Consider the following 18584-nt stretch of genomic DNA (forward strand, 5'->3'; position numbering starts at 1 on the left):
GAAAGAATGGAAGAGGACTTAAGAGAAAGTAATCCACCCAAAAAGGAAGAACAGAAAGGTATGCAGAAGTCCAAACATGATAAGAATAGTATGCATTTGCGTAAACGTACAAATACAGAATTATAAGGCTCATATTATTATTTAATTGAAGTATAGATTTCAGTTAGTATTTTCATACTATCACTAAAATATAGAATTCAGTTAGTGCGGTGCTCCCAGGGTCCTCCGGGGCTCACAGGAAAGGCTGTGCACACCCAGCGCACAGGGCGGAGCCTCTTGCAGCCAGATGGAGGGCCAAGTGCCAGGCTTCTTAGTAGCCTTCCAGGCGAAGGGCCAACCGGGGGCGATGAAGACGCGGGTGCAGGAGCAGGACTTACAGCAGTGCGGCCTTGACAGGTAAGTGGGCTGCAGGAGAAGGGCCGCTCAGACGCGCCACCTGGTGCACACCAACTTTTCGGGAGCCGGGTCTCCAAGGAGGGTTTCCCCTGGGCGCTGGGGCTTCCCCTCCGCCGGTAGGGGGTGGGTGGAGTTCGGCCTGGGGCACTTCCGGGTAGCCGGGCGGTGGGCGAGGAAATGTGCCTGGTGGGGCGCTAAGCCCCGGTCCAGGCGCTCCGGCTGTGCGGGTGTCGCTGCGGTGGGACTCGGAAGACGCACCGCCCTTTTGACTCTCCTGAAGGAGCCTGCGCGCCCCGCAGGTGGCTGGCCGCTGGGTGGTTGTCCTCCCCGCACGTTCGGACCACGGACGCTCGCGCCTTCCTGCGCGGTCAGTCGGTGTCCCGTCCTGCCTTGGGGAGACACCGCAGTGACCCTCTCAGGCTTCCCCGGCCCCTTCCTCACGGGAGCCTGGGACCGTCGCTGCGCCCGTGGGAGGCGGAGTCGCCGACAGTCGTCTCACGGAAGCGCGGGGGGGGGGGGACACGGATGGGACGGGGGGGACGGGGGGGCTGCGCGTCTTGGTGGAGAGCGCTCGGCCCGCCCCTGACTGTGGGGTCCCACCCGCGGTTCAGTGGCTCTCGGGAAACGAGGCGCCGCCGGCTTCCCTCAGAGGGTGGTGGGCGGGTGGAGAGGGGCCTGTGTGTGCGGCTGGTCCGCCACAGTGACCCGGAGAGACTGCAGGGGACTGCGGAGGTGGTGGGTCGCCGGGGAAGCCTTGGGAAGAGCAGTCAGGGTGTAAACTACCAGGCAGTGCAGGGAAGAGGGGGAACACTGGACCCAAGGGTAGCGACTAGTCATCCTGTTTGTTAAAGTAAATGGATATTTTGGGAAACTGTTTGTGAGCTAAGATTTTTCTTTTCCTGATTCCAGCAGTCATGTGTGTTCTTTGTAAAACATTTGGGGAAATAGCCTATGCCTTTGGTGGGTTCCTGGATTCCTGGTCCTGGAGGTAGATACCACCGTCATGAGCCAGTTCTGTGATGGTTATCCAGCAGTTGTACCAGGAAGCTAAACCGGGGGCTGCTTTTCCAGCCCTTCCTACAAAAAATTTTATGGTGACCTAATTCCCTATGTTAAATCCTTTTCTGTCTAACTTCTTTTTGGATAATTTTTTTTTTACTTTTGCAGTCATCTTCTAAGTATTAAATATTGTTATCTTTGTATAGTTTCATATCATTTTAATTAAACATGTTATTATATACTAATTATAGATTCACATGCAGTTTTAAAAAAAAGAGATCCCATGGAACCTTCCTCAATTTCCCCAGTGATAATATCTTGGAAAACTTCTGTAGAATATCATAGTCCAGATATTGACTGGAGTTTTAGAACAGAGGCCTGACTCTGGAGAGCCAACAGATCATTTAGAACAAGAGGAAGCTTCAAACTGCAAGGCATCCTGATCTCACAAGAGGGGAAGGTTAATCATGGCAAGGTCTTTTGGGCGGGGGTACCTGGACTGCCTCATTATAGTCACCTCCTCCTAATCACATCTGGTAAAGGGTGAGTGATTAGATTGGGTAATCCAGGGTAACTCAGTATCATCTCCCCACCTCCAGGCCCTCAACCTTAGTCAGGGCTGTGGAGTCCTTTTTGCCAAATAAGGTAACATTCACTGATTCTGAGGTCTGTGCATGAACTCTTTGAGGGTCACTCTTTATCCACCACTTTAACCTTTTACTTTTTTAAATATATATCTTTATTTTTACTTATTATTTTATGAGGATCGAACCCGTGTGACGCAAGTGCTCTTTCTACTGAGCTACATCCCCATCCCATCAACCTTTTACTTTTGACTATTTTATAGAGATAATTATAAATATATATAACATAAATATAGTGTCTTGCCATCCTTGTTCAGTTTTAAACACCCTTTATGTAGCAGCATCTTCATTCTTAACCCTGCTTCTCTGTTGGCGCACAGTGTAGTCCTGTTTTCATTTTGTCCTTTAGCAGGAGCAGTCCACATCCCAGTTGTACTAGGTTGTGGGAAGGCCAAATAAGGTGCTGGAGACAGCATGGGAGACATGGTTTATCCGGGAAAGCTTCTAACAGATCAGTGACGGTTCCAGGAAGAGTTCCGTGGCAACAGACTGAACAGATAGCATCTGGGTCCCTGAAGGTGCTTCTCCAAGCAGTACCTCTCTTGCTCCTGGTGTTTTGCCTGGTGGCTCTGGCCAAACAAGTGATATGTATCCTTTCCACAGAGCCCTCAGTTCTCTGCCCAGCCCCATTCAGGGAGGAGGCTTACATGTTAGACTGAGGAAGCAGTGGCATCAGCATTAGTTTGTGTGTATGACCAGCATACATGCAAGAAAGTAGCTTTTTACAGATAACACTAACTTGCCCTAGTGCCCAGTGTGCATAGAGAAAGCCAGTGTCCTTCAAGATGATATGTATCTGGACTTTCCAGCCTAGGCTTGATCTCATTGGTCCCTTAATTTTGCTAGGTTTTTGTAAACAGAAAGGGAGCATTCAGGATCATGATGTTTTACTGTCCCCCTTTTCTTTAAGGGACAATATAGCAGGAATGGCAGATTTAGATGAGTGCCATTAAGCAAGCATATGAACAGTCCATGTGTTGTTTGTCATATCACTTCCAGGAATACTTATTTCCAGAAAAGGACAGTGGCTCGAGACTGGGTATTATAGAACAAATCCCAGGCTGAGTTTCTCATTGATCAAGAAGATTATATAACAGTGACTGGCTATTTCAGGGCTTTGAATGGTAACCCAAGTCTGCCCAAAAAGAAATTTGGAAATCAACTAATGTTTGTATACATAGAACGTCCCAATAAAAGATAGAGCCAATAAAGTTTGACATTAAGGGAATGTAAGCCATTCTTTATTCAAAGCCTTAGAGCTTAGCCCACATATGTGCTGAAATATCTGCTCTCTGGTTTTGCTCTATTTTTTATTTCTAGGAGTTCATTTATGCCCTTATCAACTGAAGGGAGTCAACTGGCTAGCCCAGGGATTCCACTGTCAAAATGGCTGCATCCTGGGAGATGAGATGGGCCTTGGTAAGACCTGCCAGGTATGTTACTTTGAAGAAGCACTGTTTACCTACACCGAAACACCTCCTCACAACTCATTACCATATATATATATAATTTTTGGTACCCCAGATTGAACTCAGGTGCACTTAAAAACTTAATCATACATCCAGCCCTTTTTTGTATTTTATTTGAAGACAATGTCTCACTTAGTTGCTTAGTGCCTCGCTAAATTGCTAAGGTTGGCTTTGAACTCATGATCCTCCTGCCTTAGCCTCTGGAGCCAATGGGATTATAGGTATGTGCCACCACACCTGGCTTAATACCATCTTTAAGTGCTGTTACATATGTGTGTGTGTGAGGGTGTATGTGTGTGTGTATGTATATATATACTAGAATGTGAAATGCTTAACTTTTAAGAGATCACAACCTTGGGATTGATTTTTCTAGTTGTAGGGGTAGTTATTAATTATGTCATTACCTTTATATGAGCATTGACATGTATCTGTGAGAAAAGTTACTTGAGTTACAAGTGCAGTTAATGGGCCCAGGTTTAGGGCTTTTCTCTGTGTGAAGCATGTATACTTGCCCAAGGACCAAATTGACTGTGCTCCTTAGTAATACTATATGAAGTTAACTGTATTACTTCTAATACTACTCTCTCTTTCTCAGTGGGGGTGGGTTGGGGTCGGGCTGCTGTCCATTTTTCTACAGTGATAGAGAAATATGGAGGAAGTACCCTATGTTTTCCAAAATAAAACTTAGACTCTCTGACCTTAAAAGGGGAGAATGAGATGTGGCCCCCTCGGGCATTGATCTAGTGATTAATGGTGGAGTGTTGAAATTGATGCTTCTGTGAGAATAATAAGCAATACTGCCCTGGGTTGACATATGGCCTTTGATTAATGGAAAATTCAGTCACAACACCTCTTGGGTTAATCACATAAGGATTACTTATCTGAAGGATACAAAAGATACCTTGGTATAATCATGATATATGTCAGAGGCAGCTTGATCAGAAATCAGGAAGATAAAAACTTTTAAATCCCAGGAAAGTTTCACCAGTGGTCACTGGAGAGAATGAGCAAGGGTCTCATCATCCTTTTAGAAGTTCAACTGTCCCCTCCAATGCTCACTATATATATAAACTTTAAGCTGGAGCAGCGGTGCACATAGGCTAGTCTGATCATATGTTGAAGCCTCCTTTACTTAGGCCAGATGTATCTCATCAATCTTGGCATTATTCAGAAACAATGCAACCACTTATATAAGGTCCCCTGAGATTCATCACTTCTCTCTCTTGGGCAAACAAATCTGTTCCTGGTATATTCCTGAACGAGAAATATGAAACTAAAATCAGTTTCCTGGAGGTATCCTCCCTATAATCTCCTTTGTCTCAGTCATTGAAATTGTCCTACTGACTTCACAGAGAGCCAGCAAATTCCACTTGTCCTTTGCCTTTCCACCTCTACTTTAAATTCTCTAAAAAATATACCAACTCGAAGTCTGTTTTGGTAAAAGAATGTTTAGAAATTTTGCATCTATATTATGAAGGATATTGTTTTGTGATATTCCTTTTTTATACTAATTTTGTCTGGTTTTAGTATTTGGGTAAAGCTGGCCTCATAGAATATATTGAAAAGTGTTCCTCTTCAATTTTCAGCAAGAGTTTATGTAAAATTGTTCTCATTTCCATTTTAGATGTTTGATAAAATTCACTAGTGACTCTAAATTTATTTGGTAGACACTTCTGATTTGTGGTAATAAAAGACAAACTTTCTCTAAATTGCTTCTTCAGGGAGCACTCAACAGAATGGTTTTAATCCAGTTAAGCCACTTATTAGAGGGATGCTCTGGGCACAATTTGGGCTGGGATAGTTAAATGAGAAAATCATTTCCTTTATAAGATTAATATGATTGCGTCAAAAAAAATGAACTGCCACTCTGTCATCACAGCTCTCTAACCACAGCCATAAGCAGCAAGGTATGTTTTACATCATTGAAGTTACAGTGCACGCCTAGCCTATATGGTTTCTATTCATTAATGTAACATTGGCACTGTAGTTTTGCATTTTATTATATTCACAATCATTCAACTGGCATCGAGAATTTATAATTTGCTTAAACGTCCTATTGATGAGGAATCATGAGTTCCCCCTTTTTGGGGTTACTTAAATTAATTTTGATGTGAACACCTTTGAGCCTATAGTTTTCTCAGGATTTTGAATTTGATCCTTAGGGCATATTTTTTCCTCAGAAATAGCACAGTATTTGGGGATGCAAGCTCTTCACGTGTTTTTGTTTGTTGAGAGCAACTTTAGAGACATAAGTGTACTCAAACATGTCCTGAAGTATGCACATTTGGCTTTGCAAAGTTTCATTTCATACTCCTACTTCTTGTGAGAATGATTTATTGTCTGTTTTCTGCATTTGAATATGTGTTGTAGATATATGCATGTACAACTATGGCATATGGATCTCGCTATACAGTATGATTATAATGCACCCATTATGAAAGACCAAAGGTTGTATCTGTTTTGTTCACATATAACTTGAGCTTAGAACTTGAGCCAGTAGAAGGCACCCTCTAAATGGTTATAGAAAGAGGGAGAAAGTTGGGGAAGAAGGAAAGCACTCTCATCAGAGCAGCCGAGCCAAGGGCCAAGGCTGTGATGTGCGGGTACTGTTTGCTGTCAGGTCTTAGCACTTCTGGCTTAATAGTTTCAAAGTACTCCTGCTGTTTTCCAACAGGTGTATTGGTTTCATTGATTTTTGTTCTTTCCTGATGTTTTTCCCTTTGGTTCAGTTACATAAATATTGAGCCTCATTGCTTGTTAACTCTTGAAGTAATTGAACACTATCAATTTCCTTAGCAAAGACACTGAGCTTACCTGATGTCGTTCTAAGAACGTACTAGTTTCCTAATATGTGGAAGATTGTATGGAATTTCTTTATAAAGCAAGTCATGTATAACAGTTTGTGTTCTCTGCCTATGGTTGTGGGAACTTTATGGTTGTGTCTCCTGGAAAGGTGATCAAAACTGCCTGCTTTGTTTCAGACGATTGCTCTCCTCATTTACTTGAAGGTTAAATGATGAAGGACCATTTCTGATTCTTAGTCCTCTGTCTGTTTTGGACAACTGAAAAGAAGAAATGGAAAGGTACAGAGTAGATGTAGCTGAACTTGTATTGTTTATGTTAAGATATTTTTCTAGATGATGGATAGAAGATCATAAAGCAAAATCTTGTCATATTCAATGATTTTATTCCAGAAAGGTTGAACTGAAACAGTGTAGGCAAGACACAAGATCTGATAGGGGAGGATCCAGTGGGTGTTACTGTTACCCTTCTACAATTTAAAGGCTAGTACTTATTCTCAGTAAATTTTGCTGATGTAAAGGAGAAACTGTCCTTCTCACAGTAACATAGGAAGTAACTAAAGTGAGAAACATCATTGCATTTTTAGTTAGCACAAGACCCTCTTAGATCTGATCCTTCTCCCTGCTTAACACAGACCTTATCCTGGGGTTTAACCATTATTCTAGGTACAGTTCTGTGACCAGCACCTAATGAATGGCGTCTGCACACTGCAGTCCGTCCATGACATGCACACACCATCTCATGGCTGTGGCATTTGGGTTCATCTGATTCTTTCCTTGGATTTAGATTTGCTCCAGGTCTTTCTTGTGTAACATATGCAGGGGACAAGGAGGAAAGAGCCCATCTTCAGCAAGACCTAAAACAGAAGTCACGTTTTCATGTGCTGCTGACTACTGATGAAGTATTCATTCGTTTCTCCTAACCTGGGACCTTAGAAGTTGTAGAACCCACTGAATTATATTGACTTTTTTTTTTGAGAGCACACATTTTTCTAGGAGGACATCCACATTCATCACATTGTCAAAGAGGGACTGTGACCAAACGAAGTGCAGGATCACTGTGCTTCAAGGTAGCTAGACATATTTCCCTCTCTACTGGTGGATTAAGTGGAAAGCTTCCCAGAAAGTGGCACTTTAGCCCTCTTTGTTGATGAACAGGAGGAGTCAGGTAGCAGGGCAGAGGGTTTCATGTACAGAGGCATCATGTCTGATAACCGGGGGATAGGAATGCAGTATGCCTAGTTTCAGTCTTGTTTTAAATCCTTATCTAAGTAAGTCCTCCCCCCAGCTCTTCTTGGCTACTTAATATCCAACTTGTCTTGTTTTGAAGTCTCTACTTAACCATAACTTCTATCTGTTTGTGTGATAGTGCTACTTAGAAATTGTGCTTAGTTTTTAACTTGGTAAACAAGTTAAAGGCTTAGATCCTGTGGTTTAAGAGAGTTAACAAGAAATAATCAGAATTTATCAATACCAGTCTTTATTTTTTTAATTCTAACTTTTTTTTATTTTGGTATCAAGGAATGAACCTAAGGGTACTTAACCACTGAGCCAATCCTCAGCCCTTTTTGTTTTTGAAGACAAAGTCTCAGTAAGTTGCTAAGGCTGGCTTTGAGCCTGCCACCTTCCTGCCTGAGTCTACAGAAGCTGCTGGGATTCAGGTGTGGGCCACCATGCCCAGCAATACCAGTCTTTTTAATGTGTCTTCCTTAATTTTTCAGATTTGCTTGAAAGATGCACCGTTTCTAAAATCGTGAGTATACTGTACCTTGTCAGAAACTGTGCTGAATGTGTGGAAGTCTTGTCTTTTCTTACATTTTTTTTTTGATACTTGGCCTCTTTCCTGATATGTCTGGTCTGTCTTTGGGTCCTGTGGATGTATAGGCAGGCATGGTGGGAATTCTGTGATCTAACCTCTACTCATTATCTCTGTGTTATTGGGATGGTTTCTTAATTTCCATCAACTTCAGTGTCCTCATCTGTAAACTGGGGGTAGTTACCTTTTTTACTTTGGATGACTGTTGTGACAACTGAGATTAAATCTACATGGTTGATGTTTAGCAGATTACTAGAGATTTTTATTACTAGCAGATTTTTATCATTTTTTGGTTTTATTTTGGTACTGGGGATTGAACCCAGGAGTACTCTACCACTGAGCAACATCTCCAGTCCTTTTTATTTATTAATTTTTTAAATTTTGAGACAGGGTCTTTCTGAGTTGCCAAGGAAGGCCTTGAATTTGTAATCCTCATGCGTCAGCTCCCAGAGTCTCCAGGATTACAGGTGGGCCACTGCATCCAGCCTGGAAACTGGATTCTTTACACTGTAACTTGCACAGACACGTTCTCAGGACTGCTGCTTGAGATTTCACTGTAGTATAGGAGCCTTTTCCTGGCAATTACCAAGCAGCAGTCAGTGCTGTAGAACTGACTATTTGGAAAAGAAGCTTGAAGTATACTTGTAATTTGTCCATTTAACTATGTCTTGTTACTGGGGATTGAACTCAGGGGCATTTACCACTGAGCTGCATGCCCAGCCCTTTTCATTGTTTATTTTGAGATAGTCTCACTAAGTCATTGGGATGGGACTCAAATTTGCAATCCTCCAGCTTCCCAAGTAGTTGTCATTGTAGGTGTGCCCCATTGTACCCTGTGTGCATCTTTTATACTCAGAAGGTTTTGTTCTCAAAGGGCCTTATCAATATTTTAAATATTTTTTCCTCATCCAGATTGTTGTGAATGAGTTTCTGTTTTACTCTTACTTTGATGACTGGGCCCAAGATTTAATGATTCCCTCCGGTATTTTGTTTTACTTAATTTACATTTAAATGAGCATATGATGTGTTCCCTCTTTTTCTTTCTTCTTACTTTATTTCATTTTATGTCGTGTCACGTTATTTCATGTCATTTCATTTTATGGTTCTGGGCATTGAGCTGAGAGCCTCCCAACTGCTCTTCCACTCAGTCCTTCCCCCAGCTCTTCTTGGCTACTTAATATCCAACTTGTCTTGTTTTGAAGTCTCTCCATGGAAAGGGAGAGTTACTGGTAATAACCAGGAAAGTAAATTATAGAGCTGCCCCATGGTCTGTACAATAGAGGGATGAGGAGTACAAAGATATCCATGAAACATGGTACTATCTGGCAGGTCTCAGAAGGTAATAAGATTGGGACATAAATGTTCTTGGGTACTTTATGTAAATTGTCCCATTTTGGTTTCATGAAAACCCTAGTAGGCAGAGATTATTATTCATTTTACAAATGAGGAAATTAAGAGATTAAGAATCCAAGTAAGGCAGAGCAGACATTCAAACCCAGCACTTGGTGCTTTGAGCCTCTTTTTTTTTAATGTTTATTTTTTTAGTTGTAGTTGGACACAATACCTTTAGTTTATTTATTTAGTTTTATGTAGTGCTGAGGATCAAAACGAGGGCCTCGCACATGCTAGGCAAGTGCTCTACTGATGAGCCACAGCCCCAGGCCCTGGACCCTGTTTTTAAGAGAGTGTCTCTAAGTAGGTAGAAGCATTGAAATGTCACCTTATTCAGTAGAAACACATTTTTACATTTCAGTCTGTTCTGAATGCATTTCTGGGTGGATTTAAGAGCCTTAGTAATAAAGAGACATTTATAATATTGACTCATATCAAGAATCCCAACAACATAGTTGTTTCTTTTAGTATGTTTGTTAATGTTATATTTCTCCATTGCTATATTTTACATTCTGAAAATAGGCAATGTGATAAAATCTGCACTCAAGAGGTTTATGAAGGCCATTTAAAGTTGTATGTTATCACCATGAAATATTGAAATCTTTTGGACAACAGACAGTAGACTTGTAAAATCTTGGATCGAGAAGATCAGGAGTTCCCTTGTTGGACTCTCCATTCTTGTGTTGGAATTCCCTCTACTTTCGTTTCCGGGAAACAATCTTTAATTTCCTTTGATGAGTAATTCAATCCACTTTCACTCATTGAACCAAAATCCACTTCACTTAGCCTTTTGCGTTAAATAAGCATTTTTAGATGTTTGTGTATATACATATCTGTGTCTAGTCCTTCCAAAGGAATAAGACCTAGTCTGTTTTGAGTGGAACTATACTATGGACGCTCACCACCTATGTCATAACTACTATCCAACCTCATGGGGACCCTGTCTCCTTATAATCCTAAATATATCCCCTGCTTATTCTGCCCAGTGCTCTCCTTGGACTTCCTGCCCTCTCTTTGGATCCCCAGTTCAGTCTTCTCATACTCCACTCTCATTAGCTGAGTGTCTGTCTCTGGCTCTCTTTCTCTCAATTTTCTCAATTTTTCTTCCTCTGAGGAGGAAGGCTTCCTTTTTTTTTGTTGTTTTTCTGCAAATATTTATTGAATCATGGTCCAGATGAGGCCATAGGGATAGAGAAGATTAAGACATTGACCTTGACTTTCAGGGGTGTGTAGTCTTGTAGCAGATGCAGACAAACAGAAACAAAGGCAAAAGGGTGGCATGTGCTCACCAGTAGGTAGAGTGCCAGTGTATTTATTAACCTGCCCACCGCCTATACTGTGAGCCTCTGTGATCAGATTTCCCACATTTAATTCCTTCCCTCCAAAATTCCTCTTACAGTGCTTGTGGGACACAAGAACTGTGTAAACATATTTATTACATGGTTTAAATAAGAGGTAAAAATGGGAGATGCTTAAAAAAGAGTTGAGTAAAAGTGAGGAAGATGATGATATTATTAACAGCTAGTACTTATTGAGATTTACTGCTATAGTTTGGATCCTATATATCTCGCAAAGGCTCATATGTTAAAGTCTTGGTCCCCAGCATGAAACTGGTGAGAGTGTGTGGAAACTTTGAAAGGTGAGCCCTCATGGGATGTCTTCTGGTCATTCATTGAGGGTGTGTCCTTGTAATGGGTAGCAGGGATCCAGCCTCTTCTTTGCTCTCTCTGTCCCAGCCTTGAGATAGCTGGCTTGCTCTGCCATGCCCTTCTGCCATGGTGTGCTTAACAGCAAGGGGTCCAGCTGATGGTGGACTGACCCTCCAAAATTGTGAGCCAGAGTAAAACTTTTCACTTTATAAACTCATTATCTCAGCTACTTGTCACAGTAGCAGAAAGCTGACCAACACATTCATTATGGGTTAATTATATTTCTTTGTATTAGTTTTTTTATTTATGTATGAATACATATCACATATATAGAGCACGTTGTTTTCATATCTCTGGTTTTATACACAGTATATTCACACCATACATGTACTTAGGATAATAGTGTCCATCACATTCTATCATCACTTCTAAACCCATGCCCCCTCCCTTCTCCTCCCACCCCTCTGCAATATCTAGAGTTTGTCTGTTCCTCCAATGCTCTCCCTCCCTACCCCACTAAGAATCAGCCTCCTTATATCAAAGAAAACATTCAGCATTTGGATTTTTCGGATTGGTTAACTTCACTTAGCATTATTCTCCAACTCCATCCATTTACCTGCAAATGCCATGATTTTATTCTCTTTTATTGCTGAGTAATATTTCATTGTGTATGTTTGCCACGGTTTTCAATCCATTCATCTACTGAAGTGCATCTAGGTTGGCTCCACAGTTTAGCTATTGTGAATTGTGCTGCTATAAACATTGATGTGGCTGTGTTCCTGTAGTATGCTGTTTTTAAGTCCTTTGAGTATAGACCGAGGCGTGGGATAGCTGGGTCAGATGGTAGTTCCATTCCCAGCTTCCAAGGAATCTCCCTACTGCTTTCCATATTGGCTACACCAATTGCAGTCCCACCAGCAGTGTATTTTCTCCCACATCCTCGCCAACACTTATTGTTGTTTGTGTCCATAATAGCTGCCATTCTGATTGGAGTGAGATGAAATCTTAGAGTACTTTTGATTTTTATGTCTCTAATTGCTAGCGTTGATGAACATTTTTTTTCATATATTTGTTGACTGATTGTATATCATCTTCTGAGAAGTGTCTGTTCAGGTCCTTGGCCCATTTATTGATTGGGTGGGTTGGTTGGTTGGTTGGTTATTTATTTATTTATCTATCTATCTATCTATCTATTTATTTATTTATTTTAGTGTTTAGCTTTTTGAGTTCTTTATATACCCTAAAGATGAGTGCTCTGTCTGATATATGAGGGGTAAAGATTTGCTCCCAAGATGTACACTCTCACAAATTGTTTCTTTTGCTGAGAAGAAACTTTTTAGTTTGAATCTGTCCCATTTATTGATTCTTGATTTTAATTCTGGCACCAAAGGAGTCTTATTAAGGAAGTTGGGGGATAATCCCACATGATGGAGATCAGGGCCTACTTTTTCTTCTATTAGATGCAGGGTCTCTGGTTTTATTTCCAGGTCCTTGATCCATTTTGACTTGAGTTTTGTGCATGGTGAGAGATAGGGGTTTAATTTCATTTTGCACGTGGATTTTCAGTTTTACCAGCACCATTTGTTGAAGACTTTATCTTTTCTCCAGTGTGTGTTTTTGGTACCTTTGTCTAATATAAGATAATTGCAATTTTGTGGGTTAGTCTCTGTGCCCTCTATTCTGTACCATTGGTCTACCAGTCTGTTTTGGTGCCAATACCATGCTGTTTTTGTTACTATTGCTCTGTAGTATGGTTTAAGGTTTGGTATAGTGATGCCCCCTGCTTCACTCTTCCTGCTAAGGATTGCTTTAGCTATTCTGGGTCTCTTATCTTAGCAGATGAATTTTATGATTGTTTTTCTATTTCTATGAGGAATGTCATTGGGATTTTGATTGGAATTGCATTAAATCTGTAAACTGCTTTTGGTGGTATGGTCATTTTGATAAAAGATTAATTCTGCCTAACCTAGAGCGAAGTAGATCTTTCCATCTTCGAAGGCCTTCTTTGATTTCTTTCTTAAGGGTTCTATAATTTTCTTTATACAGATCTTTTACCTCTTTCCTTAAGTGGATTCCCAAGATTTTCGTGTATGTTCTGGGGTTTTTGTTTTGTTTTTGTTTTATTTTTATTGTTGTTGTTTTGAGGTTATTGTGAACGAGATAGTTTTTCTCATTTCTTTCCAGAGGCTTTGACACTGATATACAGAAATGATTTTGACTTATGATGTTGATTTTATATCCTGCTACATTTCATTTATTTACTAGTTCTAGAAGTTATCTGGTGGAACTTTTAGGGTCTTCTAGGTGTAGAATCGTATCATCATCAAATAATGCCAATTTTAGTTCTTTTCCTATATGTATCCCTTTGATTTCTTTCGTCTAATTGTTGTGGCCAGTGTTTTATGTACTGTGTTAAGTAGAAGTGGTAAAAGAGGGCATCCCTGTCTTGTTCCAGTTTTTAGAGGGAATGCCTTCAATTTTTCTTCATTTAGAATGATGTTGGCCTGGGGCTTAGCGTAGAGAGCCTTTATGATGTTGAGATATGTTCCTGTTATCTTTAGTTTTTCTAGTGTTTTGAACATGAAGGAGTGCTGTATTTTGTCATATGTTTTTTCTGCATCTATTGAGATGATTACATGATTCTTATCTTTAATTCTATTGATGTGATGACTTACATTTATTGATTTCTGTTGAACCAACCTTGCATCCCTGGGATGAATCCCACTTGATCATGGTGCACAATCTTTTTGATGTTTTTCTATTCCATTTGCCAGAACTTTATGAGAATTTTTGTATCTTGTTCATTAGAGATACTGGTCTGAAGTTTTCTTTCTTTGATATGTCTTTGCCTGGTTTTGGAATCAGGGTGATACTGGCCTCATAAAATGAGTTTGGAAGTGCTCCCTCTTTTTCTATTTCCTGAAATTAATTAAGAGTATTGGTATTAGTTCTTCTTTAAAGGTCTTGTAGAACTCGGCTGTGTATCAATCCAGTCCTTGGCTTTTCTTGGTTGGTAGACTTCTGATAGTATCTTCTATTCCGTCATTTGAATTTTTTTTAAGAGAGAAAGAAAGAAAGAGAATTTTAATATTTATTTTTTAGTTCTCGACGGACACAACATCTTTGTATGTGGTGCTGAGGATCGAACCCAGGCCGCATGCAAGCCAGGCGAGCGTGCTACCACTTGAGCACATCCCCAGCCCATCGTCATTTGAAATTGATCTGTTTAAATTGTGTATTTCATCCTGATTGAATTTAGGCAAATCATATGACTCTAGAAATTTGTCAATGCCTTTGAGGTTTTCTATTTTATTGGAGTACAAGTTTTCAACATCATTTCTGATTATCTTCCTGTTTGTCTGTAGTGTTTGTCGTGGTATTGGAAGGAAGGCTTCCTTTTTATAGGCCAGCCTTTACACAGACGTTTGTTTTAATTTTTCAGGTATTGTCCTTCCTTACCCACTTTTTTGTTTGACACACTTAGTTTTACAAGTGCAAAAATAATGCAGTGGGATTCCATAATGTTTACCAATAAAATTAAAAACTTAAAAGTCTTATAACGCCCACTTTATTATCTTTTGCATGATTTTCACATTTTTAAAAGGATATTCAATATTTATACCTTTTTCATTATTGTATTTTGCAGCTACCATTTATCATTTTATCACCTACTATTAGATAGTTTATTTTCATTTTTTTGCTATTTTAAGTTAATGCATCTAGAATATCATCCAATCTTTTTCCATATTTTGGATTTTTTAAACAGCTTTCCACCAGTAGCATCTGTTAAAAATATGATTCTAGTACTGAAACTTCTTGAGAAATTGCTCTCGTGACATACCATGCTATAAACTTGCTGTGGCAGCAGCCCCCAGTGACCTCCACGTTAACAAGTCCAGTGGCTGCATCATCCTGGACATCTCTGTGATCCTGTTCACCACTCTCCCATTTTAAAGTCCTACTCCTTTAGCTGCTGTGACATCACTGTCTCCTGATTTTTCTTATGGGTTTGAATCTCTGCTCTTATGATCTTTACCTAGTTACCTAGCCTTTCAGAGTTTTAGTGTCCTTGTTGGCACGATTATGGTTACTTGTCTTATTCCTTGGATTAAATTGCACACAAAGCCACAAGCACAATGTCTGTTACAGAGTACAATATGATAAATGTATCCTTCCATTTCTGTCTCTGGCTCCTTACTTTCTGCATAGAGCTCTCTCATATGAGGGGAAAACAAAGCACATGGTAACCTTTCCAGATAGGAAGGTCATGATGCCAGGTATGCTTCTATCAGAGTGGGCTGTTAGTTTTTCTAACAAGTCATAATTGTATAGTAAGATGTGGTTGTGAAATATATTTGAGCTACACGAAGCTGAAAGTTTGGATTTTCTCTCACAGCTTCTCCTAGAGTGTTCTTGTTGTGGATGAAGCCCACAGATTGAAAAGCCAAAGCTCTCTGCTGCATAAGACACTCTCAGAGGTAAACTCAAAGGATAGTCTTAGTTTTTACACACCCTCCTTCCTTTTTTAATAGATTTTATTTTTTAGAGCAAGTTAGGATTACAACAAAATTGAATAGAAGGTAGAGAGTTCCCATATATCCCCTGCCCCTTTACAAGCCTAGCTTCCCCCATCTCAGCCTCTCCCTGAAGAAAGATGTTAAAACTAATGAAACTACATTGGCACTGCAGTGTCACCAGAGTCCGTAATGCTGGATTCACTCGCTGTTGCATGTCCTGTGAGTTTGAACAAATAGGTGATGGCATGTTTCCACCCTATAGTATCATGAAGAGCAGTTTCCTGGCTCAGAAATCCTATACCCATCTGTTCACCGTTCCTTCTCCCCTCTAACTCCCCTTTAAAACCACTTAGTTTAGTCTATACAGAGCCAACTAAATTGAAACTTTATTATTATTATTCTAATTTGTAATATATGATAGCAGAATGCATTACAATTCACATTATCCATATAGAGCACAATTGTTTATATCTCTGGTTGTACACAAGTAGAGTCACACCATTCGTGTCTTCATACATGTACTTTGGATAATGATGTCCATCTCATAGATTAAAACTTCTGTATTAAGACTTCTGCAGAGCTAAATAAACCTATTTTGGAGGGCAGTGACAAAAGTAGTATTTAATATGGCTAATTACTATTCCTTTCTCTTTTATATAGAAGATAACATTTACTAAAATCTAGTTATCGAATGAGTCAGACCCTACCCCAATAAAATGCATTGTATTTTTGGAGATGTTTCAACTCTCTTTTGAGTGCTTTTAATTTTTCTCTCTCTTTTTTTTTTTTTTATAAATAAAGATCTTATACTCCTGTCTGCAGTTGTAGATGCATTGGATATACCTTATGCCTCCCCCAATTTACCTATTTAGAAACTTACCTTTCACGTGGAGTCATGAAGAGACCAATTTCTTACAGCATATTGCCTTCAGTCTCTCGTCTGTTGTATTTTTAGTATGATACACTTGATTGCATTCCCTTCTCTTGATCTCTTGTATCATTCAGCAAAGTAGATGAGAAAGATCATTGTGGCCTGGAGCTGCCCTTGTTTCTGAGAAGCCAATGAAATGTGAAGTACCTTGTTGACTTGAAAATTTGCTCATTCATGAGACCACACTTGTTAATTTCTGAGATAATCAAAATTTGGTCCTCATCCTATAATAAATCACTTAAATTTAGAGGTCATTTAGAAGAAAATCTTAGACCTGGATTATGTATTTTAATATTTATTGGCCTAAAAGTTGCAGTGTTTAGAGTTTTTACTGAAGATATCATCATTTTTATTAGTTTCAAATATTGTTATTTCCTGCCTGGTAGGGCATCCTCTATCTCTGCTGTTCTCTTTGCCTTTTTTTAGGGACCCTTAATTACATGTCCTTCCCAAGAGTTTGTACTCTATATTTAAAATAATACACATGCATAGGATGTGACTTTTCCACATTACTTAATTCTGCTGGTGTAAGTTCTTGTTAATGTCAGCTCAGAAGTTGACCTTGCTTGGCCTGATATCTGTTGTTACTGTTTTTCTTCCTTCATTAGTCTCTTATCCTCCGTGTTCCTGTCTGTTTCTCAGTGTTTTTCCTTTTTCTCTTGGAAATGCTGGGGTTTGACCCAGGGCTTCGTGCATGCTAGGCAAGCGTTCTGCTGGTGACCCACATTCCCAGCCCTGTTTCTCAAAAATTTACAAAATCCCTTTTTATATTGGACTGTCCATGGCTTACTATCCAGAAACATCTAGAAATCTTGATATCTTGACTCTGATATATTGCAAAATTTATGAACAGACATTGTGTCAGTGTAAATCTTGCTGTTTGCTTGTAGCAGAGAGGCCTGATGCTATAAATAACTTTGGCTTCTTAAACTCTTTGAATGAATGTGTTTACTCAGATACTCCCATTAATTCCCCCATGTAGGTCATAACATAGTTTGACTCCTCACATAGATTGCATTTAGTAACCCTAGTGAATACTCATGTAATACTCAAGAGTTTACAACTCGATGTCACTTACATGCTTACAAGAGTGTCTTCTTACAGATTATTATCCCCTCCTTATGGTCGAAACTGGAGAGGTATTATTTCTCAATTAAATAGAGTGTACAACTTGAACCGGAGCCTTCTGATTTCATTTGCCTTGGTTCATTGTGTTATATCATGTCCCTCTGTGTTCAAATAAATGTTGTGATGGGTCACTTGGTTTTGCTTACCAGTGGTAGAGATTTTTAATTGTGTTAATTTACATATTCTAGTTCTCGGTGGTCTTCAGTCTCCTGTTGACTGGAACTCCTATCCAGAACAGCCTCCAAGAGCTCTACTCTCTCCTCAGTTTTGTGGAACCTGACCTGTTTTCCAATGAACAGATGGAGGATTTTGTTGAATGTTACTGGGATATTGAAAAAGTATCCAAATCAGGTTAATTCCCATTTAGCAAATTATCCCCAAGAGATCTTGACACAGAAACATCCCTAATGCATAAGAGTTGTAGATTGAAAAGGAAGAGAATCAATAACTGGAGAATGCCTTCCAGGGAGAAAAACCACCACAGATATAAGGCATATGATGGTCCCTCATGTGGTATCCACTTGTTTGCTATCCATGGCTCTTACTTGTTTGTTACATGATTCTGCAGTGGGGCTTATTGGTTCACTTTTGGAAAAAGTAGAAAGTACCCACTGATATGTGTGCTTTTTTAAAAACCAACTTCTAATTTTTTTTCATTTTTTTTCTCTTTGTGGTATGGAGATTGAACCCAGGGGTGCTCTACCACAGGGATACATTCCCAGTCCTTCTGTAAAAAAATGGAGACAGGGTCTTGCTCAGTTTCATAGGCTGGCCTTCAGCTTACCATCCTCATGCCTCAAGTTCATGTTACCATGCTGCTTCAACTTGTAATTTATAAAAAT

At 39.8% G+C, this 18584-nt stretch overlaps 1 protein-coding gene across 1 annotated transcript; it reads left to right on the forward strand.

Moving 5' to 3' along the window:
* The first annotated feature begins 346 nt into the window (after positions 1-346).
* LOC144371241 (chromodomain-helicase-DNA-binding protein 1-like) lies at positions 347-7676 on the forward strand. The gene is made up of 4 exons (XM_078033654.1): positions 347-386; positions 596-763; positions 3360-3472; positions 6490-7676. The coding sequence occupies exons 1-4, from the start codon at positions 347-349 to the stop codon at positions 6523-6525; spliced, it is 357 nt and encodes a 118-aa protein (XP_077889780.1). The 3' UTR covers positions 6526-7676.
* The last annotated feature ends 10908 nt before the right edge of the window (positions 7677-18584 follow it).

Source organism: Ictidomys tridecemlineatus, chromosome 16, assembly GCF_052094955.1.
Source record: "Ictidomys tridecemlineatus isolate mIctTri1 chromosome 16, mIctTri1.hap1, whole genome shotgun sequence".
In the NCBI taxonomy this organism is placed as follows: domain Eukaryota; kingdom Metazoa; phylum Chordata; class Mammalia; order Rodentia; family Sciuridae; genus Ictidomys; species Ictidomys tridecemlineatus.